This window comes from Lissotriton vulgaris, chromosome 2_1 (genome assembly GCF_964263255.1).
Source record: "Lissotriton vulgaris chromosome 2_1, aLisVul1.2, whole genome shotgun sequence".
In the NCBI taxonomy this organism is placed as follows: domain Eukaryota; kingdom Metazoa; phylum Chordata; class Amphibia; order Caudata; family Salamandridae; genus Lissotriton; species Lissotriton vulgaris.
Window position 1 is genome coordinate 1,318,153,352 of NC_141687.1, and position 26,908 is coordinate 1,318,180,259.

Here is a 26,908-nt window from a genome sequence, read left to right on the forward strand (position 1 = left end):
TCCCCTTCCCATCATGGCAGAGACTACATCCGCACCACACCTGGCAACCGAAACCACTCAAGGCTCGACCATAGCTCCCCATCCCTCCTTCACCACCCCTCCCTCATTTTCTCTCCCCCTACTCTTACCACACCTCACAATACCACACTCAACATTGACTCCTCCCAGCTCAATCTATCCTCCCCTAACAGGACCAAATCTACATACGTACCCCCATCAGCAAATGAACCCTCTCCCGATACTCCTCACCCCGCCCACACAACCCCTCCCTTTATCTATCTCTCCCCCCACCCCACCCCCTCCTTTCATTAACACGCCCAATTCGAACTCCGCCAAGACCAGTCAATCCACGTACAGCATGACACACTCTACCTCTGCACTCACATTAGCATCTGAACCCACCACGGAAACCACCATAGCCCCCCACCCCTCTAACAGTACCCTCTCTCCCCCTACCTCTTCCCCTACTCACGTCAACACAACTATCAAGAACTCCACTCACGCTAACCAATCCCCCACAGCTCAGTCGCTTACACTCCGCGTGTCACCCCTTCATTCCTCAAACATCAGTTCACCCTCTGAACACCAACTTTTCCCAACCGCACCTCACACACCCACACACCAACACTCCAAACCCACTACTCAGCCACCAATATCAACAACCCTCCCACACACACATCCACCTGCACATACCAACTCACGCACTCAGGCACCAGCCCTTACACCCAACCAGTCAACACCCCAGACACACACACTTCTCTCACCACCTCCCTCCACTATCATCACCACACCTGACACTAGATTAGATGAGATCATGTCCATGCTTCATATAATCAAAAAGAATCTCCATGCTTTTAAAGCTATGCTATCAAGTCATCCATGGCTTCCCAGATCATAGAGAACCAGTTTACCTAGCAAATCCCCTACCCATCTTCCCAGCACCCCCAAACACAATGCTCCCAGTTAGAAATCAATACCCTCCCGTAATCTATCCTCCCGGCCAACGCGTACCAACAACTCTTTTTCGGAGACCGATCTTTGCACTCTCCTGCTCTCCTATGAACCCTTCTGTACGACCCCGGCTTCACTCACACACATGCCTATCCCTTCTATCCTAGGCAACCCTCACAGACCCTCACAGACCCTCTACTCATAACAACAGAGGAATCACCGACAATAATCTCTGTAAAGTCCCAATCATACAGGAATACATCCCTTCCTGCGAAACACCCCGGATTAAATGCACACTCCTGAATTGCAGATCGGCCTCTAAACACGCCACCGACGTAGCCGATCTCATTACCTCTACTGATCTGGACCTGATAATTCTCACTGAAACATGGCTCACAGAATCCTCCTCGCCTCTTATCGGCATCCTAGTACCTCCTAACTATAACATCATCAGGCTTGACAGGACTGGCAAGATTGGAGGAGGTATTGCATGCATACACCGGAGCAACATCACTGTAAACAGAGCTACATCCTCGGCACTCCCTTCCTGTGAATAAATAAGCCTCGACATCAGCAATAATGGCAAACCTGTCTGCTCGCTACACATCATCTATCACCCACGTGGTGACAACCTCCTCTTCACTGAACTCCTCACGGACTTGAGCACAACTCACACTGGTCGACAAAACACCCAAATCTTCCTGGGCGACTTTAAACTCCACTGGAATGATCCCAACGACAGTGGTCAACAGTCTCAAGAACTTCCTGAACGCCTTAGACCTCAACCAAATTTGCAACAGCCCTACACACAATAAACGCCCTACTCTGGACTTAATAATCTCTAAGAGCAATTCTACTCACTTGGAGTTGATCCTCCCCTGTGATTGGTCAGACCATCGCATCATCACCTTCTTCATCAATGAAACAGTCAAACTTAACGCGGCCCAATCCACAAAACCTAAAGTATGGAAAAGAGACTGAAAAAAACTCAACCCAAACACGTTACCTACTTCAAGTCAGAACCTACTTCTACCGCCCACTGGGTCCTCCAACGTACATGATCTCACCAACCACTACCTCAACTCTATGACCTTGATTATTAACGCATTTTCTCCCCTGCAACTAAAAAGAGTTTCCACTAAAGTCTCTAAACCCTGGTTCAATGATCTTCTTAACGAGGACAGACGCTCTCTTAGAACTGCCGAACGCAACTGGAGATCGGTACCATCCACCAAGCTCCTCCTGACTCTAAAAAGAAAGAGAAATTCCTTCTACCGAAAGGTCAAGCGGACCAAAGCAGTCTTCTTCAGCCAACAACCTGACCAGGCACGAAACCGTCCCCATAAACTTTTTGAATTAATCAAAACTCAATCTAAGGACCAACCTCAACGTCTACAAGATCCAACTCAACCGCATCATTGATGATGCACTCCAAATTCTGGATCAAAACAAAGCATGCCTTCTGATCCTATTAGACCTCTCCTCAGCGTTCGACACGGTCAAACATGAGAACTTGATTGATCTGTTGAAGCACAGAATGGGTCTATCAGGATCAGTGCTCAACTGGTTTACCTCCTTTCTGTAAAACCGGACTCAAAAATTCAAAGTCAACAACACCCTGTCCAAATCTGTTCCAGTTACGCTAGGAGTCCCACAAGGTTTCTCGCTATCCCCTACACTCTTTAACTTATTCATGGAACCACTCACTGATCTGCTACAAGTGTTCGACGTGCAATTTCCCATGTACGCTGACGATACCCAACTGTACCTCAAGATCAACACCCTTGACAACATTAACCTGCTTAACACCACTCTTAAGTCCACCCAAACATGGCTGGCAGAAAATCACGTCTAATTGAATGCTTTGAAAACTGAATTCCTCCTAGTTGCCCCACCTGCCAAAGTCCCGATAATGCACAATTGGATCAAACACCTTACAGCACTCAACGTTCAACCAACCGTTGTGGATTCAGCAAAATCATTGGGTATAAGTCTGGACTGCAACCTCAATATGCAGAAACACATTTGTTAGAAATGGCGATTTCCGGTTGGCCAAGGCTCGTGCCAAAGTCAGTCAAAGACCATGACTCTAAGTCAGGGCAAGGGAGTTACACACCAAGATGACTCCTGCTCACCCTCTTGGTAACGTGACACGAGCAGTAAGGCTAAACTCGGAGGCTATGTAAGTTAAGCGTTTGTGCGCGCACACAGCAACAACACCCAAGGCCCACCACAAAGGAAACTCCACACGAGGTTATATATAAAAATAGCCTTTGTATTTTACCAAACACATTAGATAAAAAGACACACTTTATAATGTGCCAACAGGCAAGGGCAGAATTTACAGGGGATATGTACAGGACAGGGCCACATGGACCACTGTCATGAATAGGCACTTTTAGCACTAGAATACTTGTTATGTTATGTTATGTTAGGGATTACTTGTATAGCGCCTATCACCGCCGGTCTCTAAGCGCTTACCAGAAAGAACATAACACACTAATGACCCTAGAACCTCAGTTGATTCGCCTCCTATGATGTCATGAAGGCCTTTCTGAAAAGATACGTTTTTAGTTTCTTTCTGAAAGGTAGAAGCTGGGATTCCGCTTTCAGGGTAGGTGGAAGCTCGTTCCACAGTTGTGGAAGGAGCACAGACAAGGCCCTGCCTCCTTTGGTCTTTAATTTGAACCTAGGTTGAAACAGGTTGGAGGTTGTTCCTGAGCGCAATAGCCTCCCGGGAATATACCTCTTTAGACGTTGCTTAATGTACTCTGGGGCTTTCCCAAAGAGTGCCTTATGGGCCACACAGAGACATTTGAACTGCACTCGGAATTTCACTGGGAGCCAGTGCAGCTTCTGAAGCAGTGGGGTTACATGCGAGTTTCTAGGCAAAGAATGTATCAGCCTGGCCGCATCGTTTTGTATTACATGCAGCTTCCTCAACAGCTTCTGTGGTAGGCCTAGGTATAAGGCATTACCATAATCAAGTCTCGAAATGACTGTGGCGGATACGATCGATTGCAGGGTGGAGGCAGATAAGATGGGGACTAGCTTTCGCAGTTGCCTCAACACACCTATGCAGGATCCTGCCACAGCAGAAACTTGAGGGGCCATTGAGAGGTCTGCATCGATCCTTAACTCCAAGCTTTTTACCACAGAGCCAGGAGACGGAGTGGTTCCTAGCTCGGGGGGCCAGTACAGGTCACTCCAGGGATCCTCTTTGTTGCTAATCACCAGCACCTCCGTCTTGTCAGCATTCACTTTCAACAGATTGTTAGTCATCCAGTTGACTGTGAATGAGAGCAGATTCCTCACTGATTCCTGGGCCTCTTTGGTGTTGTCCAGCCGGACTAAGAGCTGAGTATCATCTGTGTAATTAAAGATTTCGTAGTTCATACGCATAAGCTCCTCCACCAGTGGTTGTAGATAGATATTAAAAAGCAGGGGGGATAACGCCGCCCCCTGGGGCACCCCCCAGGTCACGTCGCGGATCTCAGACAGTTGGTCTCCTAGCTGCACTCTCTGGGTTCGACCTGACAGGAAGGATTCTAGCCACTTTAGCACCTGGCCTGTGATCCCCAATTTTGCGACATGGTCCAGCAAGATGGTGTGGCTGACCGTGTCGAAAGCCGCCGATAAGTCTAATAGAATCAAGGCACAGGGCTGTTTGTTATCTGCCCTGACTCTCAACTCATCGGCGACCGAGGCCATAACTAATTCTGTGCTATGTTGGGACCGGAACCCAGCCTGCCTGGTGTGAAGGAGATGGTGTTCTTCCAGATGGCCGGCTAGAGTGCTGAGAACGTGCTTTTCTAGGATCTTGCTTAGAAAAGGCAACTGCGAAATGGGCCTATAATTTTTTAAGGCTGTTGTGTCTGTTCCTGCTTTCTTCAGAAGTGGGGAAACCCTGGCTTCTTTCATCTGAATCGGCAGTTAGCCTGAGTTAAGTGAGTTATTCAGTAGACTCAGTACCTGGGGCTGAAAGCCTGGCAGAGCCATTTTAAAGATTCTGGGGGGACATGGATCTATGCTGGAGCCTGATTTAGTTTGACCGACCAGTTGCGCTAAGCACTTGTCGTTAATGGGAGGGAAGCTATCCAGAGTCATGGATGGCACCTGAACATTCTGGCTAGGCAGCATGGTTGTGACTGGCCGTGCATTGATGTCAGTGATGATGTCCTGTACCTTCTGAAGGAAGAAGGATTGAAAGGAGTCACCGTCAGGTTGGTCACCCACTGAAATTTTCCCTTCACGTTGTGCAAGTTCCCTTAGAATGGTGAATGTCTCTCGCTGTATGTTAGTGGCCTCCCTAATTCTTCCCTCATAGAAAGCAGCCTTTCTTTCCAAGATGTCTGCCTTGTATTTTGAGAGCAGGGTTTTGAAATTTTCGGCGTCTGATTGGTTATAGTGGAGTCTCCACCTTCTCTCTGCCTTACGAAGGGCTTGCTTCTTTTTTTTCAGGGAGGCGTCAAACCAAGGCGCTCCTCTCCCTTCGGTTCTGGTGCTCTCCAACTGCTCAGGGACAAGTTTGGACCAGGACCTCACTAGCAACACCTGCACTAGGGAGAACCACCACCTAAATATCACTATACATTTAGGGGTATAAGCATGAGAACATTACACATGATGCATCACAACATTCAGAGGTGTAGGGAAGAAAACACATGATGCATACACATACATTCAGAGGTGTAGGGAAAAGCACATGATGCATAAAAACACATTCAGAGGTACAGCACAAAACAATTGAGCAGAAATTACATAAGCCACAACCTGTGACTGTCCCCAGGCCAACTGACCTTTCTGGGGCTAGGACGCTCTGTGTCCCAAATGTCAGGGCAGGCTGCAGGCAGCCAAAGAAGAAATGCGCCAGGCCTAAACGTAGCAGCTGCCCACTAAGGGCTGGGCAGCTGTAGGGATGATGTGGTCAACACGGTGGAGTCTCGCAGGCTCTGGCCCACAAACACTCGGGGCCCCGTGAGCCTTGCTGGGCTCGAGAACAAATTGTGGGGCAAGGTGGGAGCGGCCCGCTGCCTTCCGGGGCCTCTCTACCACACATGAACAATGCCCCCTTAGGTGTTGGAGTCCCTCTCGGGGGACTCGAGAACAAATGGGCAACCAAGAGCCTCTCAGGGCTCGCTAAACAAATGTGCCGCTTGGAGCCTCTCAGGGCTCAGACACAAAGCAATGCCCTTGAGCCCTCTGGGCTCATCAACGAATGGGCCGCCTGGGTGGAGCCCCCCCCTCTGGGGGACTCGAGAACAAATTATGCCACCCATTGGAGTCCCTCCCCGGGGGACTCGAAATCAAGGTAACGCCCCACGGGCCTCCCGGGGTCTCAACGTTCAGGCCCTCGCACTGGAGGAGAGGGGTGGGCACCGGCAATGTGCCCCGACGCCACCCTCTCCTTCCGCAGTCACTCACCGGGTCTCGCGGCGGCTGGGGCTGGAGAGCTTCCTTTCCTCTGGGCTCTCCTACGTCACGGTCTCCTCTCGCTCTCTGGGGCTCTTCCTCGCTCTTGGGAGCCCCAGGGGGGGCGGCGGCATTCACTCAGGCAATGCAGGAGCACGTGGTAGGCTCCCGCCGCTTCCTGCTTCTTCTTGTTGCTGGGGCAGCCAATCACCGCTCAGGTCACCCGGCGAGCCTCCCACAGCCTCAACCAATGGCAGCGCGGCTCCCGGGTGACGTCAGCGGCTGTTCCCGCGGCTTCTCCTCGGCCCCGGCGATGCGGCGGTGATCTCGGGGGCCAAGACGAGGGGTGGCTTCCTCCATCAAGTAATACTAAATGCCGGCAATGTCCCTGGTGGGGTTGGCACCCGTCAGGGGTCAAACTAACATCAGGAACCCGGCAACATGCGGCATGGGCAGCCGCAAAAGTGTAAATAAAGCGCTCTGAGCGCTAGGGGCAAATCCAGCGCTTCCAGGCGCTGGAGGCTCTAGCAAAGTACAAGTAAAGCGGTCCTCAGGCGCTAGTGCCCCCAAAGTCCTGCAGAAAGTCCTTCAGGAGATGGGGGGCAAGGCTGGGCCCAGGGGCCAGCTCACAGGGTGCTCCTAGGCAGGGAGGCAATTCCCAGTGGCGGTCCTCCTGGTGCCCAGCAGCAGCAGCAGCCCCCCTCAGCTTGGATCAAGAAGAAGAACTTTTATAAGGGGACACAGCCCCTTTTTATACAGTAAAAACCTTTGTGTGCAGGGTGGGGGAGAAACCTGTCGCAGCTGGTTTTGGAGCACTCTTGATGTGCTCAGCCACCCTTTCTATTCACTAGTTAGGCTAGGGTCATTAGACGCACCACAGGGTGCGGAGCCAGCATTGTGTGGGGAAAGCCCAGCCCTATTCAGGTCCCAGGTGCACCCCTCCCTCACATCAGCATGCTAATCTCTCCACTCACCACTGGAGGCAGACCCATCCAGACTCCTGGGGCCAGGCTCATCAGCCAGCTCCATCCAATCACGTGCCAGCACACTCACTGCACACGCACACCTATGTCTAGAAGTGGCACTTCCACACTAGACACATTCACGCCGCACACATCATTGCGCAGCATTTAATCACACGAGTCCGCACATACCAAACTCAAGCGTGCACTCCCAACGCATCAGGAACTAACATGGACACATACATTCCCCATGCATTCCTATGGGAGGGCAGGCTAGCCTCACTACACGCACACAGAGTGCGCACGCACTTTCCACTGGGACACAGTGAAAGTGCGCAGAAGCCAAAAATCACTAGCACTGGGTCACCACACAAAGCAAAAAGTTTAGGGGTGAACCTGCCAGAAGGGCCAAGACCAACAACATTAATAACACAACAAAGGGAGCAAACCTACAGATTAATATACTAAGGAAGTTGAAACCCTTCCTACCCCCTAATGCTTCAAGATGGTGGTTCAAGCTCTAGTTCTACCACGGCTGGACTATGGAAGTGCCTCACTATGCGGTCTCCCCAAAGCCATTACAGCTCCCCTAAGAGCCACCACCAACGGAGCTGCAAGACTCATCACTGCCTCAAAAGAAGGTCCCACATCTCCCCTGACCTAAAATCTCTAAACTGGCTGCAATTTGAAGCCAGAATTCACCGGAAAATAGCCTGCATGACACACAAGGCCTTACATCACAATACTCCCAGCTATCTCACACAAAAACTCACAATATCCGGTGGTAATAGATCCACAAGAAGTGCGGAAAACCTCCTTTTGAAGCCACAAAAATTCAACAAGAAAAAAACTTACAAACGATCATTCTCAGAAATGGCACCCAGGATTTGAAATGCCCTTCCACCGGATATAAGACTGAACCCCTCCACCTCATCCTTCAAGTTGGAAGTAAAAGGAATACTTATGGCAAAATTCACCTAAACTTAGTCCCAGGTCTCCACGACATTGCCTTGTCAGCCCGCTCTTGCTCTGCACCTTACTGCTTTGCTGTTTGTTTACTCAACGATTTGCTATATATTTTGACTTTTTTTTAATCTTCATTATACTACTATGATTCACCAGGCCGTTCCTGATCTGCATCATGTTGTTTTACTTTTGTCTGCATGTTTAATGCTGTGCTCTAGGGTCTGTTAATGTGTGATATAACTAATCTCATCTATTGTAAAGCGCTCTGATACCCGCAAGTGTCTTGTCCGCGCTCTATAAAACGTTCAAATAAATAAATAAATAAATATGACATTTTGAGTGACACACAACTGCTACTTGAATGTTGCACTAGTAATTGTAAATGTTTGCATGTTTTGTTTTAGGTGTAAGGTTTTAGGGAGAGCCTCATAGTGCCATGTACTTAAGTGGTTGTCTATTTACTTACTTTTTGACTATTGCACAACTTCCTCCGATGTGTCTGTAAAACTTAACTTTTCTCCCGAGCTTTTGTCCTGAATTTTGACCTTCTGTCCTGAATTTTTACACTTACGGTCCTGAATTTACACCCATGCCAGTTGGTCACCCTACCCCCACCTCCCGACCCTTTTTGTTTGGGTGTAGAGATTTTGCAGCTCTAGAAACTCTGAGTCCTGTCCTGAGAGCAGACAGCTCGTGATATAACCACGCCCTCGACAGAAGAGCCCTCATGGGGTGATCAAGGTGGCTCTAGCCTAGGGCACACACACTGGGGTGATGTGAGATGGCAGACAGCTGCTAAACAGTACTGCTCAAGGGGCTAGGTATATAGTAAACGGTAGGTCTTTAATTTCGCATGGAAGGGAACGGAAGACAAACCATGCTTTTTTACTAGTTTTATTAAAATTACTTTAAATATATGCATGTATTTTTAGATTAGGTTATTAAATATCTTTGTATAGAGCACTAAAACTAATGTGCCATCGTTTTCTTAAGGAAGGGTAACCACTCTTTAAAATATAAACTACCATTAATTTTACCTTCCAAATTATTCAATTTATTTATTTGTATAAATATCTTTTTTATAATAATTTTTAACACTAGAGATTTGTATGTAAAATATATTTAAACAGCCAAATGGAAGTTACACCTGAAGAAGACATGATGTTTCTTTATTATGTGTGCACTGAAGCATGGTCGTTTGTCCGGGTGAATATTATTGTGAAGTTTTTATGCTTGGCTGTACTTTTATGATCATGTTGATCGAAATAAAGTTATTATGATAATGAAAAGGTAGTTCAATTAAAAAATAGTATATATTAACAGTTTAGGATGCTGACACATGAATTGTGCAATCTGTGAGTGATTGGATACCGAAAGGATAATAATTACCAGACAAATAAGTGGTTATTGAAAGACAGGCAAAGTAAAACCCAGATTTGTAAACAAAATCTTTCTTCCATCTGTCTGTTTTTAGTTGACAGCTAAAGGAACACTTAATAACTGGGTAAACAACAGGAAAAACTACCTTGGGTTAACATTTGCAGCAGAAATATGCAGACATTTTTATAAAAGTACTGAAAATTGCCACTTCCAAATTGCATTGCGCTTTCTACAATTTAAGTATTTAAAGTAAGCGCTTACAAATGAAAAATAGCATATTTTTCCAGTGATCCTTTTTGTTGTTTACTTGAGGTTATTTCAGGAGAAGTTGTAATTCAGCAGCAAAAGTACATACTTCTATAATAGGATACCTTGGTTTCAATCCTAATTTATTTCAAAGTGTGTGATCCTGGGCCACTTTACGTCTTGGGGTTCAGCGTTTGTTACATTACAACAAGCATTGGCAAAGCCAACATGTAGCACTTATGGCACCTCAAAAGTGTTTAGCCATGCCTCATATTATCCTGGGTGCTGCGCTGCCAGGGATTGAAGAGCTATACACATTTCATGTTGCAAGGTAGAATAGAAATAACACACCACTGATTGACTGTGTGTACATTACATTTTTATATGCCATTATTTAAGAAACGCTCCCTCCCAGTAAAGACAACAGACCTGGACGTAAGTTTCTATACATTGTATGTTGCCTGCTTGAGTCCCCCTAGGTTGTATTAACCCACCCAACAACATAGCCAAGGCCAACTATTAACACAATTTTGTGTGGGGTTTCGCCATCAATAAACGATTCATCATGTTGTGCCACACCAGGCACTGGATGCGATTGAGGCAAACCGATTTGCTACAGATCAAGTTCACTACTTGACAAGCTGCACATATGGTAGATGCTACAATGGTGGTAGCAAGGTGGCTTTTCAATACACACAGACAGACAGTGAGTGTGTGTGTGTCACTGTGTTTTTCCCCTAACAATACAGTCTCTTGTCTGAATAGGAAAGGCCTCTTTCTCTTCCCCGTAGGTCTATTAAATAACCATGTATATTATAGCCATAAAAACATATTATGATGTATAAATAGGGTGTCATAAGTCACCAAGAGTCCACTTTGGGAAGCAAATGATGTCACCAACTGAGAGTCATTTTCAGAATGATCACACGGGAGTCGAACATTGGGCTGCTTTGAAGTACCCCAAATATCAGGACTTTTATTATCAGCTCCCCTGAAACAGTTAACAAAAAAAAAATTGTAAAAAATAAAAGGCCCATCGTCAGGAACAGGATGTGAACCTGTCAGAGGAAACCCCATTGGATTTCGAATCCAATGGCTTACCCATTTGGCTCCCTCAACAAGGTATTCACATGACCATCCAGTCAACTGACCGCGAATGATGGTTGTCCGTGTTTGTCATGTTACACTAGGGCTGGCAACACAAGCAAGAGACAGATTTTTTTCTATTCTGTTCTTTGGTCACCAGTCGATGAACTACGAGGTGTGGAAGAAGAAATAGAAAGAAAAGACAGACATTTTAGTAGTGAGAACACCAATCAAAGATGGCCCCCCTAAGCTTTAGGCGCAGGGCAACAAAGAAGAAAGACTGTGTTACAATTACATACAAACTACAGAAGACACACATAGGTACCATAGGAATGCAAGTCAGCTTAATGCTTAGAAAAAAGAAAACATGCTACATTAATTTCAGGTAGGAGCGAGACAGGGCCTCGTGGAGAAGCTGATACAGCAATCCCCTTTTTTTATTGTTTTTTAGCCTCTGCGTGATGATGAAAAATGAATGCAGGTGTAGTTAACAGGCGTACAGCCTCCAAATTAAAATAATTCAACAAAATAAAATCTGCGCCGACTCCAAAAGCACACACGCTACCTCTTTGAAATAAACATTTAAAAAAAGTTAAACATGAAGCTTGCTGATAAAACAAAAGCCATGGGCTCTAAAAGCATATCAGCAAAAAAAGTTTACTTACACATGCATATACAAGCAAAATGCAAATGCCGTCACCGGCACACGCTTCACTTGCAAAACACAAAGCTGAGAAGAAAAGAAAAATAGTGCACCAAAACTATGCTAAACATACAGGAGGGAATGAGGACATGTAATGCAGCCAGTCACCATGGCAGGGAACCAAACACCAAAAGGAGGGACAAATACAGCCAATGCACCACTGAAAACCCAGACTTTCAGAATTGCGCACAAAAGAACAAATGAGAATCGATTACCATGCTTGAAGCCCACAGGGCAGATACAGCATGTCTCAAACGAGAAAGCACATGTGCTGCTTAGATGAGACCTAAAAAATGTGCATTCATGCTAGCCAGATTCAGAAATCCTGACTTCCTCTGATGCGAGAGGTCTTCCTCGTTCACAATTACCCCATCGCTTCTAAATTAATCATGTGGTCAATTACTGTAACGATGCACAGGGCGTAGCTGTTAGGACCGAACTGCACCTATTGAAATTTTTTCCTCACACTACTGTACTACAACTTAAAGGAAGAACAGCATGGGACAACTATCCTATCACACTGAGGCTCTGTACTTACCAAATGTAGTGTGCATCAATATAAATGAGGAAACATTGTACCTGTGCTATCTATACCTGACTATAATGCATCCCCCATTTCCCTAGCTTTATTCCATTCAATGTTGGTTTGGTTTCACCAAGTTTTCAGAAATGATAGTTGCTCTCACCTATTGGACCCAATAGGCAAGGCTGGAGGTGGCAGCGGCATCAGTCAGAAATCTGAATGTTTTGTTTATCCCTTCTAATTGTCCATCCGCGGCCTGTCACTAAAACCATCAAGCCTCCTTCTTCATATTTCAACAGGAGATTTGGTCCAACATAAAACATCCTCCTTCATATTTCAACATCAAACCTCCCTCTTCGTATTTCAATGGGAGATTTGGTCCCACTTCAAACCTCCCTCTTCATGTTTTGAAGGGAGATTTGGTCCCACTTCAAACCTCCCTCTTCATGTTTTGAAGGGAGATTTGGTCCCACTTCAAACCTCCCTCTTCATGTTTTGAAGGGAGATTTGGTCCCACTTCAAACCTCCCTCTTCATGTTTTGAAGGGAGATTTGGTCCCACATCAAACTTCCCTCTTCATGTTTCAACGGGTGATTTGGCCCTGCATCAAATCTCACTCTCTCCCTTGATCCACTGGTTTAGTTGCTTACCTACTTTGGAGACCCAAGTTTAAATCACACCAAAAATCGAGTGATTCTCAGCACCCTTCTGTGACTCAAATTTTAAGTTGGTATTTTTGGCCACAAATGTGCGAAAATATCAGATGCATAAATAATGTGTGGGTACAGTACTTGTCCATTTTTATGCTTCCACCCACTCCAGTCAAATCCATGTTAATGTTATCTACTGACAGTTTCTCTACAGTTTGGTGACAGTTTGGTGATTCATTCTCTGTTGTTTTGGACAGCACCTTCTCTCTACGTCACTCCTGATCCCTAAATGCATCCTTTGAAAAGTCTTTCTTTATTGCCCTAAGGTACTTTCGTGCTATATCAAATACTGAAAAATAAAAGAAAAAACTCATAGAATTTGCTGCAAGATCAAGTATCACACTCATATCTGTGGTATCACATACCTACCAACTTGAAGAACAATCTCGCAGTGTGAGGAGGGGACGGCCCTCGTACCAAGAAGCACCTACGAGGCACTTTTGAACACCACTCTGCCCCAACTCTCCCCCCCCAACAAAAAAAGAAACAGCTTTTTAAGGCTGGCGCTGATGTCCTGGGGTGTTTTCACAATTCTTAATGGACATCAGCCGTTCAAAGCTTTGGAAAGCGAGCTGGAAAACCACTATTTACGGTGGTTTTCAGCTCATTTTCCCCGTCACAGTGTGATATCAATTCCTCGCCAGGTGCCCGTGTGATGGGAGCCGATATCGTGTGAGATTCTGTGGTAACTTGTGAGTTGGCAGGTATGGTATCACTTACGTTTTTCACTAGAGAAGACCTAATAACAAACAAACCTGGATGAATGAAAAAGACATGCACTTCCTGCTAAAATCCCTACAAGGCTGTAGGGCCTAGGTTGAAAGTCAGCGCTTCCATGGTGTGAGGCAACTAAGCACCTTCCGAGCACCACAAAGTGGTAACGCCAAATTTCAGCAAAAAGTCAGTGCATGTGGAGCACCGCAGCCAGTAAAATTATATTTCAGCTGGAACACTGAAAATTTTCACAGCTTTCTTAATATGGCATAACAACCTTTAGTAGATAAAAAATGGCCTTCCCATAAAAGTATATTTAACTTCAACTCTATGCCAGTCTGACGAGCACTATGCCATGAGTTCTGACTGGTGGTTTAATAAATATTGCAAGGCAACGTTTTTTGATATGCATCCTCAGATAAAATATATAAGTTGCCCGAAAGAGGGACATCAAAAAGGCCTTTTGTGATCCTAGAGGGCGGGGTCTTCACAAGGAGCCACTCAGATAGGAGGTAAGTTCTTCACTTTATGCTAGGACCTTAAACAACAACAAAATACGTGTATGATAGTGCTCCCTCCTCCCTCCAACTGTTCCTATCTTACAGCTTCCACTGCAGACCATACACCAACATTCTATTATCCCATTCACTCTCAGCATTCCAGACACCAGCTCAGACATACTAGCAATAGGGGCACACAGGATACCATGCCTTTCTTACATTTGCATCTCTTTTTAACGACTAGGGTACCCTTTATAAACCTGCTTAGGCACAGCGGAACCATTTCCAAGTGAAATTGCCGATTTGTTCCGACTTGGTGATGAGGCATGCAGGGCAGTCGCACAAGATTCTTTGTTGTGAAGCAACAGAAGTATGTTTCCCTTCATTCGGATTTTGTGTGGTTGGCAACTCCTCTGCCAGTTTCATTCTGCACGGGCAAATAGGAAAACATTTCTGTTGCGTCCATTTCTGTACACCGCTTTGCTGCCAGGTGATTTTTATATACACTCGTGTTAAGAAAGGAGATTCACAGGTATTCTCAATGTGTGATGTGTGGGCATTCTGCCCATGAACAAAATGTGTGATTTTTCTGAGTGTCAGCAAAATGGCTCAGTGAGCAAAACGCTTGCTATTGACATCAGCTGCATAATGTAAGATACAAGTTTGAGTCTTGGAAAGGCATTTAAGTCAAAACTTCTTATGAGTAAAAAGATAAAATAAAAAAAACTCTTGCTATTGACATCAGCTGCATAATGTAAGATACACGTCTGAGTCTTGGAAAGGCATTTAAGTCAAAAACTCTTATGAGTAAAAAAAATTTTTAAAAAAACTTATGAGATCTGCATACTGAGTAGCGTTGAATTGTGTAATAATTATTCACTGCATGCAGCGATAATCAATTGTGTCCTATGAGGTACAATACAAAAACAAAGTATTATTTTGTGAGCTTAGATAATGACAACAATAATGATAATGTGGATTATATTTTTTGTTTTCTAAATACCGCATATCTACCATTTCTAAGCGCTGTACATTTCATTATCACTCAATGTATGGTTCTCAAGCTACCAAGCTCAGAAGGAATGCAAACCTTCAACTCACTGAGGCATCCACCCAGCATTATAATGTCCACACAAAGGTTAAAATTAACATCACACGTTAAACAGCATCAGCAGAAGTAATCAAACTAAGTTAACAGGCTGAACAAAACGAGCTCAATAAGACAACTGTTAATTCAACGCTGATGTATAATAGGAGACCTTATATTTAGGGGGAAAAAAAGAGTATTAAAATTGTTTATTTCTGTAATCATATTTAAAAGGACCATCCTGTGAGGGATATCACAGTACTTCTCAAAAACACTGGAAGATGCCTCCTTCTTTATTCTCTGGTTGGATCATTAAATCCATCAACAGGATACAACACACATTTATAGCAATACTATAAACGCATGCAGGTACATTTAAAAAGGCCCTAAATAAATATTCATAAAATTCTAAAATCACCATAAAAACATTCCATTTTGAAAAAAGAGCAAGAACATTTAAAAGAACAGATACTTGTTTCAAATTGCTATTGTCTGGTTTCCTAGGAGCTTAACTCTTATCAGCTACACTGCTAACAGGGATTTAGAAACAGTACACAATGATCATCCTTGAGTCAAATCAAATCCCAAAAAAACTGTATTCTATTTAAGCACAGTAAATCATAATAGTACAGAAAACATAAAATACACTGATAAATACAAGCGTAAAGAATGTTAAATCTCATATCACCTTTCAGAGTGAAAACCCTCAGCTAAAAACCTTTGTACATAAAAGCAGACCGTTCCATTAGATAAAACCTGCAGGTAAAGCAGTGCTGCCTGGGCTTGTTGAAAATCCATATTTACAACGAGTGGGCGAATATACTTATGTCGTATGATGCATATTTATGACAGATAAAAACTGCATGTAAAGTATCCAATACACTAACCGTATTACATGCGCAGGTTGGTAGTTTAGAGGATCTATGCCAGCCTATTAACAGCTGAGGGCACAAATTCAAGAGAAAATAGGATAACACGTGTCTGTGCAAAATGGCATGGCTAAAGTCAAATACATTTCTGTATACTCATAGATTTAACTATAGAATATTGGGACCAATATTTTTTCGTCAGCATACTATTATATCTTGATACTTGTGCTTTTGCTCGAAACTCCTTCCTTCCCCATCTAGCGTATTCCTTAGTTATTTGGTTGCGATTAAAAATAAATGTGAATAGCTGAGATCGCATTAAGTGCTTTGATTATAATAGAGCCCGGGAATATGGTAGCTAAAATCCAATGCCAAACTATCGATCCATGAAACCACAGGTACATTTTTAGACAAATACCTACAACCTCTAGTTACTCAATCATTGAGTCACATCAAAGACACTACAGAGTTCCTCACGAAATTATCCTGCATCCAAACCTCCTGCCATGAACCTCTAGTGTTCTGCACAGCTGATGTGAGTTCACTATACACATCAATACCCCATGCGGGGGGCATCGAAGCAATAGAACAGACCCTACTCAAAAGCCACATTCATCCTGACATGCAAACGTTCCTGATGGAATTAATGATATTTACCCTATATCACAGCTACTTTAAAGTCGACAATCAGTGGTTTTTGCAACTCTCTGGAATGGCGATGGGAAACTGTGCCGCCCCGTCCTACGCCAATACCTACATGGAGAATTTTGAAACGAAATACCTGTACACTAACCCTAGTTTTCTAAAACACACGAAACTATTCTTACGGTACATTGATGACCTATTTTTCCTATGGGCAGACACCAAAGAATCTCTCCACAACCTCCTGATGGAGACTAACACCAAAGATCCGCGGATCAAACTCACGTGGCAAATCAGTGAAACTGACATCGCCTTTCTAGATGTCCACATTAAGAATACTGCTGACGAAATAGTCACGGATCTTCACAGAAAGAGCACAGACCGAAATAATGCTCTCCACTTTACCAGCTTCCACCAAGGCTCCCTGAAAAAACATCTCCCGTACTCTCAAATGCTGCGCGTCAAGCGCATCGTATCTGATGAGACAATGGTCCACAAACGGATGATGGAAATGTCAGACAGATTCCGGGCACGTGGCTACCCAGAGACTGTCCTGCAAGATGCACAATCCCGTGTCGCCAACATATCCAGACAGGACTGCCTGGCTAAGACTCACAAAAATACAGAGCAACGCATGGTCCTTGTGTCTAAATTTTCCACTGCGAGTGCAGCGTACAAAAAGATTATTTGGAAGCACTGGCCAATACTGCAAAATGAACCCGACTTCCAAGGCATCTTCAATGAGCCACCAATATTTGCTCACACCAGGAGCCGAAACATCAAAGAAATATTGGCTAAGCCCACTGAGTCACCCAAACGACACCGCGGCACTCAACCCTGTTTGAACTGCGGCCACTGCAACAGTGTAATTAGGGGCAATGAAATACAACACCCCATGAAAGGACACAATATCAAACTCCATGTAGATGCCACCTGCGATTCCACCAACTTGATTTACGCCCTCAAATGCCCATGTGGCAAACTATATATAGGGAAGACTGAACGTAAAATCAAAACCCGACTTAATGAACACAAGTCTAATATTAGACTTAAAACTGAAAAATCCAGCATCGCCTTTCACTTTATGGGAGCACGCCATACCATCGCCCAATTAAAATTCATGGTCCTAGAGATTGTGCCCAAGAGAGAAGGCATAGACAATACCAAACTGTTACTCAAGAGAGAACTTGAATGGATTTACCTCCTGCAAACTCTTAAGCCCCATGGGCTCAATGATCGTACAGAATTTAGCTGCTACCTGTAACATCACCTATATTGTACTATTCTGCTGCCTCACCTTCCTCCTTATTTCAGTTTCATTCACACTTTTTTACCTTTGTTTATCTGTTTATCTCTTTGTGTACGTAGTATCCACCTAACACTACACGGTTTCCCTGTAGCTTTCACCACTTCAAAATGGCCCCCGCTACATTCGGGCGCTAGTCCGTCATCACTGTCCATGTAATCATTAAGCAGGTTGTCTCACACGCGTTTGAGACAGCAAATGGATGACTGACTGAGAATGTCTCAGGACGCCACGCGTAACTTTGAAGTAAGACTTTGAGAAACTAAGGTTTAGATATTTATATTTTGATCTTTTCACTGGCGGTAACATTCCCATCACATACCCCACCCTTCACCGTAGCTCCGTGCACTAGTAACTTATCTCATTAGCCCACACACCATAGCACTTTAATAGACCCCCCCGACCTTCCCAACTGCGATACATTCCCTCACTGTCGCTCCTCTCTGCTTCCTCCTCAGCTCTCCGTGACCAAGGGCACCTAAGCCCGAAATGCATTGGAGGTCAATGTTCAAATGTTAACGGGTTACAACATTTGTCGTCTACTGATATGCTGTTAAATATCGAAGTCAATTATGTATAAAACAATGGAAATGAAATAAACAAAGATTTACAAACGAAAGCAGAAGCACTTTCGCGTGATCCATATTGGTGTGCCTCACCAGGGGATGTATTTGCGGGGCTCCGCATACACAACCACAGTAATAATCATTTCTTCGCCATGAGGGCACTCCCTGACAAACTCTGGTGGCCAGTCTTTTTTAGCTAACAGGATGTCATAGCCTTTAGAAAGATTCTCCCAAAAGAGACCTTTTATTTTCCTAGTTATATCTCCCTCTATACGCAATGTTATTTCATATAGTTTATGGGGCACACTAACTCGTGTGTCTGCAGTTTCCACCTGAATGTTTTAATTCGTGTCCACTGTCTCCAGAAGATTCATCAGGATCTTGCGAGTTATGGTCACTTCTGCTGCACTGTCTAGCATTGTCTGGGCCCACTCTCCGTTTTTCAGTTATGTCCTCAGAATCCTCGGCATGTTTTTTTTTATACTTGCTACCTTCTTTCTGGGAAATTGTGATTTTTTACTTGGATGAGCAGGTTCTTTGTCTTTGGACTTGACGTGCTCTTCCTTGTGTTCTGACCGTCTTCTTCTTTCCGATTTCTGTGAGGAAGATCGAGAAGGATTGAGTGAGAAGGATCGAGAGGGACGTGTATCAATGTCTTGATATCTGTCAGATTTTCTTATTTTATCCCTATCTCTAATATTATATCTTTTTTCAGAGGGTTCCCTTTGGGGAAATTTGTCTCTTCCAACCGGGTGATTTATTCCTCCGTTGGGGAGACCTTCCTATGGACTCGAATTGTTTTTCCCTGGGAGTGGATTGTTTAGTACCATCCCAGCTCTTTTTTGGAGTATTTAGATTATTTTTAATATAGGTCTTTTCAGGATTTTCAATTAGTTGGGGTTTTACCGGTTTCCCACCCAAACTATCTCTTCCTAATTCTTCATAGGATTTTTCTATGATTTTAGCAAGCTCAAATGGTTGGTCTCCTATATCTGTCTCCTTCAATTTCTGGCGGATTGCCACACATGCTGCTTCTCCTTTTATGTTCGCTAATAATATAGCCGAGACCTGTTTAAAGTCCTTCAGTAATTTCATACCCAGAGTTAAAGCAGGTTCTGGACTGTATTCATTTTGAATCTGTCTTAGGACATCTGGTATAACCGCCATAGACGGAACACCACATGTTTTTGTGTATATTGAAGCAAAGACTGTACCTCAAGTGTCACAGTCCTCCACATGTGGTGCGATCCCCATTGGGAGGCAGATAGTCAGAATTCTGTGTTTTTCGTGTGGGGTAGTATCAGGAAATACTGCCTCTATCTGGGTGATTTTTTGAGCTAACCAGAATGGAATTTGTTCCCGTTTTGCGGGTGTTTTACCAAGACACGATTGTATGTTCTGTGGGGTAATCTTGTTTGTGTTCTCCTGATGAGGGGTATTTTGTGGAAGTTTAATTGCAGGTTGGACTGTTGAAGTCCGCATGACATATTGGACCAATTGTCTATGTATTTTAATTAGTTGCTTTAACTGAACTAAAAGTTCTATGGCTGACATTGCTTCAATGTCTGGGTGTGGTGAGTAGCTGGCTAGAACCTGCCACGTGGCTCCTGGTCTACCTAGTGGACCGAGCCGGCTGATGTGATTTTGATGTTTTAGGGCGCCTTTAAATAAGAGCAGGTGCTCTTGATATGTTAGTGGAATTTCAACTTCCTCGAAAGGAGAGTATTCCTCTGGAGCTTCCGCTATTTTGTAGTAGTGGAACTCATGTGTTACAGGATTTGCTGCTGGAAAGTTTATCCAGGTATGGAATACTTCTGTCTGCCGAAACTCATGTGCCTCTACCACAAATACTACTGTACCACCTCTTGATGTTAATCCATTTTCTATAAGTTTTATAGTTATATTGACCGGGATGAGTATTGCATCCGGGTCTGTGTTTTGGAGAAGTGTGTCGTCCGCTATGAGTTGAGCTGCTAGTCTAGCTTGCTCCCTCTCTTTGTCACTTTCTGCCATTTTACTGACTGAAAGATTTTTGTTGCAGATCGAGTTTCAAGGAAACAAAGATTAGGTGCACAATATTTTGGAACACTGTATCCTTCAACATTGACTATACCAAAAACTAATACATAGGATTCTCATCCTACTAAGTTCTGGCGGATATTGAACTTTCACCCACTCCAGACGTCTATTGGAGTTTTTACGGGAAAAAGGGGTCTGTGTGAAAAGCACGACTGAGTTTCTCTAGTGTCTTGCGTTAGATTATCGCCTTACCAATCGTTGGGCGCCATGTAGTGTAGTTCCTATTTTCCCAATAGGCTCTGCGCATTGGAATAACATAAACAGCAGTGTAGACGTAGGACTGAGGTCATCTAGGCCTCTACAGACTATGTTAAACTTAATTTAGGTTTGCCAGCTAGCTCAGAGGTCACTAGAAACTTTCTTGAATGAACAGGGAGGAGTAAACTTCCCTGATTAGACAAGAAGGGATTCAGTTTCTGACAACCGCATAAACATGACAACTTTGCTCCATCAGAATAAAGAGTGTATCTCTAGAGTCGTGTGAAAACAATAGGCAGCTATTTCACTCTGTCAACCGTGCATGCTTAGTTTCACCAGAGTGCAGAGAAATAGAGAGATGGGCGTTTTCAATAAAAAATGTGTTATTTTATTGAGCAGTCTTCTTTCTCATGCAAGAGAAATGAATTGCCATAATTGCAATACTCATCATAAAGTAAAGTGCATACAGTAAAAGTAGTATTATGAAATAATACTGTAAAAGCATTGATATGGTTTCTTAGCCATATGATACTTTAAAACGGATAAAATATATACATACATAAAAACATTGACTAACAAACTCAACTGGTGCTTCTAAGATACGCCTACCCCAGTGTACCTGACCTAAGCCTAATACATGGGAAGGAGTAAGTAAGTTGCAGTTTTTAAGTTAAGTTGGGTTTTTTGCCAAGTATTGGAATCAAGAATTCTCTCCAAGGTTTTAATCAGTTCCGTACCTTGGTTCTAGAATGAAGGAGGTCTTGTATCTTGCGTTTCAGGACTCGATCTCCCAGCAACCCGCGAGGGCAACTTGGGAAGCCTGGAGCTGGATTTTCTCAGCATGAGAAAAGGCAGGTTCTCCAGCGCGTCAAAAAGGGAGGGGCCGTTTCCTTCGGCTCTCGCATCAGCTGGGCTCCGGATAAGTAGATAACCGCTCTGCTCTACACCACCGTGTGTTTGCTTAAGGCAACGTTGGTATATTTATACCTGAAAGGTGCCGGGTTTGACGTAAGGTTGGACATAAGACGTCACTAAGAACTAACAGTTCTTTCTGGACTCCAGGAGTTCTTATGTAAATCAAAACAGAAGCAGGAGGGGATTTCCCGGGCTGCTGAAGGCTTGGTTTGTTTAAAGAACGCGTTGTGCTTTCTAGAAGTCTATGGGAGTAGCCTTGCCGTGCTTTGGACTGCATGGGCTATTTACTAAATATGGATCTGATTCTTATGCCTTTATAAGGATACTATTTATTATAACCACACAAGGGCATGAATCGGGAATATCGAATTAGGGTCCTAGATAGAAATACAACATTCCCATGAGGCACAGGGTCAAGGCGGATTTGCATATGGCCATGTCTGAACTGGGGTGGTGTGGAGTGCAAAAAAACTATGGATTTAGGCCCAGATCTCTGTACTGTGGTGAATGTATGACATTGTTCTACATTCTGTCCATCAATTGTTGTTTTGCATTTGTCACCCCGAGTGGGATGGGTATGCTCAGACGTGAGTCCCATGCTCTCCACACCACTGGAGTCAAGCTATCCTGGCTGAAGACGGCTGATAGCCAGAAACCGGTCCTAGGATGCTTGATTCCGGTCCAGGAAATACATGGCTTGGCAGTTCGGGCTGGACTGTTCCCATGAGGCACAGAGCCAAGGCTGATTAGCATATGGCCATGTCTGAACTGGGGTGGTGTGGAGTGCAAAACAATGATGGATTTAGGCCCAGATCTCTGTACTGGGGTGAATGTATGACATTGTTCTACATTCTGTCCATCAATTGTTGTTTTGCGCCTAGCCTTTGTAAGACATATTAATGGGAAGTATACCACATCTTATACCCCCGAAAAAGGGACAGTAAACATTCAATCCTGGTGATATTTCAGAAAGTTAAAAAAATTGCCGACAATACATCGTGGACCACTGGCAAAGCTATGTATGCTTTTTCAGAATTGTATCAATCAGAACGTCTAGAATGTATATCAGTACAGTGGGCATTCATTTGTTTCCATTCCTGCCTTTAATAAATCAGGCCCAGTTCTTGAAAGGTCTGTGAGTAAGGATGCAGACAGAGTGCATGAAACACAGGAAGGCATTGTGTTAGAAGGCTGTAAAAGTAATGATCACCCAACAGACACATCTTATGGTTTGAGAAGGCGTGAAGAGGAGACAGGTGCCATTTTAGTATAGACTCTCAGACAACTAAATGCAGCAGAGGTGTCCACCAGAAAATAAATAGCCACACTCCTTTCAGAAGAGAGCAACTTTTATTGATGAGTGGTTACCTTAGCAAAGGTCCTCACCAACTGTCAACCCTACCACAGTCTGCTCCCAACATTCTACCAGAACCCCTGTGCCTCATTTCATTGCACCTGCATGCCACACCACCACGCAGTGACATTGCTGCCTGAAGACCCATTCAAACAAACTACATGAAAGTACAAAACATATACAATACGTATATATCATTTCTTCATAAACAGTCGATGGAGATCAGCTGCCATGGAACAGAAGTCGCCCAAAAATACCAAATCAATCACTGAATCAATAGCCTGATCGTATGATGCCTTCCACCAATCATAAAGACTGAGGTCTTCTATAGGATGTTACCAAAGTTGTCAGAAGTGTGCTGAGGAGGTTTGTGGTAGCGGAGTCCTTTACAAATGGGATTTGTCTTGTCCCACTTTAAGAAAGGAGTAGCAAAATGTGATTGAAATGTTATCTTACTGAAGAGGCAAGTATAGATGCTAGAGGTGGTCTTCCACTTTGTGGGGTAGAGAGGGGTAAATAACTTTAGAACCAATGAAGGAGGTGGGGGGATGTACCCATAGCACCCACTACAAGAGATGCAATGCAAGAGAGAATGTGCCAACATGATATGTGGAATGCGTTCTTTGGTAAAGAAAACAAACACCAGAAGCATGTGTAAATTAGTGCAGAGCAATGGAAAACGCAACGGAGTAGAGACTGCGATATGTATAGGTCAAATTTACCTTACTATGTTAACTTGTAACAGTATGCTTTCAAATCTCCATTAAGCATGGGCGAATTTTGCGGATCTCGCGTTCGTGGATTTTGCGAACTCGCAATCCGCAAAATCCAAGAATTCTCGCGGATTTTTTTTTTTTTATGTTTGCACGGGTTTCTGCAAGTTCGCGAGGGTTTTGTACAATTTCGCAAATTGCGAAATTGTACAAAACGCGTGCGAACTTGCAGCAACCCGTGCGAACACGAAGAGAAAGAAGCTCCTGGTCACAGGAACAGCACGGGGATTGCGCTCATGAAAGTCAAGGATGCAAAGGCCTCTACCCAGCATCACAGCTGATTTTCCACGGTAGATTTGCGAAGAGGCACACCTGTCCAGCCTCGAAGACGATCATGATTGTTTTTGGGCTAATGAATGAGTCACTGAATTTGAGCATTAACTAGTTCGAGCGACCATGATTTGCGGATTTTGTGGTGGGGGGGGGGTGCTTCCATGCGAGTTCACATGCCTCTTGTATGTATAAAAGGTCAGAGAAAGATCGGTTCAGCAGATGAAGAAAAAGAAGCTCCTGGTCACAGGAACAGCACGGGTATTGCGCTTGTGAAAGTCAAGGATGCAAAGGCCTCTATCCAGCATCACAGCTGATTTTCCGCGGTACATTTGAGAAGAGGCACATGATTGTTTTTGGGCTAATGAATGAGTCACTGAATTTGAGCATTAACTAGTTCGAGCGACCATGTGTGTGTTACTATGCAATCGCCCTGAAGGGCGCAGGGGTCCCTTGAGTGACCTGTAAGGCTGTGCTGCCCTGTAACTATTTTACAATGGCGCCAGCAAGCTGCCAGCGCCGTTGTAAAATAGTTACAAAGTTAGCTTGCACAGGAAGCACCTGCTTCGTTTTATCTAGTGGTTCCTGTGCAAGCTAACTTTGTAACTATTTTACAACGGCGCTGGCAGCTTGCTGGCGCCTTTGTAAAATAGTTAAATGAGTGTGGGTTCAACTTTTGAACCCGTTACGTTCGCGGATTTTTTTTTGCGGATTTTGCGGGAAATCCACAAAATTCGCGGATTGCGGATTTCCCAAAAATCCGCAAAATCCGCGAGCGTAACGGATTTCACGCTCATGCTTAATCTCCATAGGATTTGATAGTCAAAAGTCTAGTGTATTTGAATGCTCATGAAGATTTGAGGAGTCACAATGGCATATAGAAGAGGGTGATTAATTTGGAGGAGGCCGCTGGTTCTGGTAATAAAATGAAGAGCAGTCAAGTACAGAGCTTCAATATATATTCTTTAAGATATATTATTTATTGATATTGGCCATTAAAAAACATGCAATAATCAAGGTTAGACAGAATCTCAGTATACGAGCGCAAAACTGTAGTCTTGTGCAGAACAGTGGTAACCTGGGATACGAGTCGTGCCTTTCCTGCTCCCTTCCTTTGGAGATGAAATTAAAAAAAATGCAGTGGATGGCAACAAAGAGTGGGGTGTAGACACCATTTTCTGGAAATACAGTGACTTTATTTAATAAGAATGAGTGCAGCCAGAAACTGACAATTTCATGAATAGTCACATTTGGCCAACAGCAAATAGGGATTTGGTTATGATAAACAAAGCTGCCAATAGACCGACTATTGCCATGAATATACTGTGATGGAAGGATTACTTCAAAACTTTGCAGCTATGCATAAGACCAGCCATACTCAGAGACCTCAGGATACCCAACAATTGAACCCTTACACTAAATATTTAAGATTAGTAGCATTCAGAATTCAAATTTCTTCTATTGCAAGAGACTCAATAAACTAAAAAATGTTAAATAGTCTCAGCAGAACAATCGTTTACTGATCTAGTATTGTAGAAAATTATTTAAGAGACCACCTTTTGCAAATCAGTGCAACATGTGACCGGATAAAACTCTTGTAGACTTCAGAATAACAAGATGCGGTCACTATTTTCAAAGATCCAACTTTCAACAAGAATTGTTGCATGATGCTCCTGGTGCTTTGTCATTCATACAACTCAAGAAGAAAAATGGAGAATGGGATCACAGAGCACTTACTTTAAGTTTGGATATTTTAACAAGGATTCCAAACAAAGTGTAAATGGTGCACATATTTTCCCTCCATCTTCGTGCAAAGTGTAACTGGAGGGAGCCGACACAGGACCAGAAGAAATCGGATCTATATCACATTTTCAGGAAAGTCATTGAATATGTAAATCAGCACCAATTTAATGCATTGTGCACACAATTACATTTATCTGGATCTCCTGAATATCTTACAAGGATCCGGACTTTCTGGACATAGGTTGTACACCCCTGGTGTTGACAATTAATTCTAACCACAGTGTCGGCACGCCACTCCCCACCACAGTGTGCAATGCTTAGGCAATAGTTTCTTACCTCACGTTGTCATGTTTCTGAATGTAAATCTTATGAAACATCATATCCTCTTGTTTGGCATTAATGTCGGCTTTCATCTCCATGGCAACATGTCGAGGAAGTACAGAGAGCAGGAGGCGCTCCTGTGGAGTCAAAGAGACAAAGCAATTAAAACACCTGCCGCCTAGTTAACACACTCCGCGCTTCACTCAGGAGAACTCAGCTGTCATTCTAGATGAGGGAGATGTGAAAAAATGGATATACCCCCAGATAGGAAGCTACGTATAGTGATATATTCATGCTCTCCCTAGAGAGAACACTCCCCCATGGCCAGACGGGCCGTAGAGGGCATCGGGAATTTCCACGGGAGGCTGGAAGGGTGGGGGCCAGTTTTGTAGCAGTAGGGGCTGGTTTTGCTACTGGGGGCCGGTTTTGCAGCAGTTCTGCAATATCGGCCCTGCTAACAAAAGCAACAGTACTTCACACCAGGCGGGCAACTAGAGCCAAATTTCGGAGGGGGGGGGCTGAAAAATATTTCGGGGGGGGGGGGCTAATTCTTCCAACCACAGAGTGGCTGTAAGAATGGGTGAACACAATAAAAGCCTCATTTACAATTAATGGTCGTTTAAAGACCTGTT

At 44.1% G+C, this 26,908-nt stretch overlaps 1 protein-coding gene across 1 annotated transcript in view; it reads right to left on the reverse strand.

The window, feature by feature from the left end:
- ADCY5 (adenylate cyclase 5) overlaps positions 1-26,908 on the reverse strand; it is a 1,577,350-nt gene that overhangs the window by 925,163 nt on the left and 625,279 nt on the right. The window contains exon 3 of the mRNA XM_086957077.1: positions 26,292-26,413. Within this exon, the coding sequence (XP_086813203.1) occupies positions 26,292-26,413 (122 nt within the window). The remainder of the gene's footprint in view (positions 1-26,291; positions 26,414-26,908) is intronic.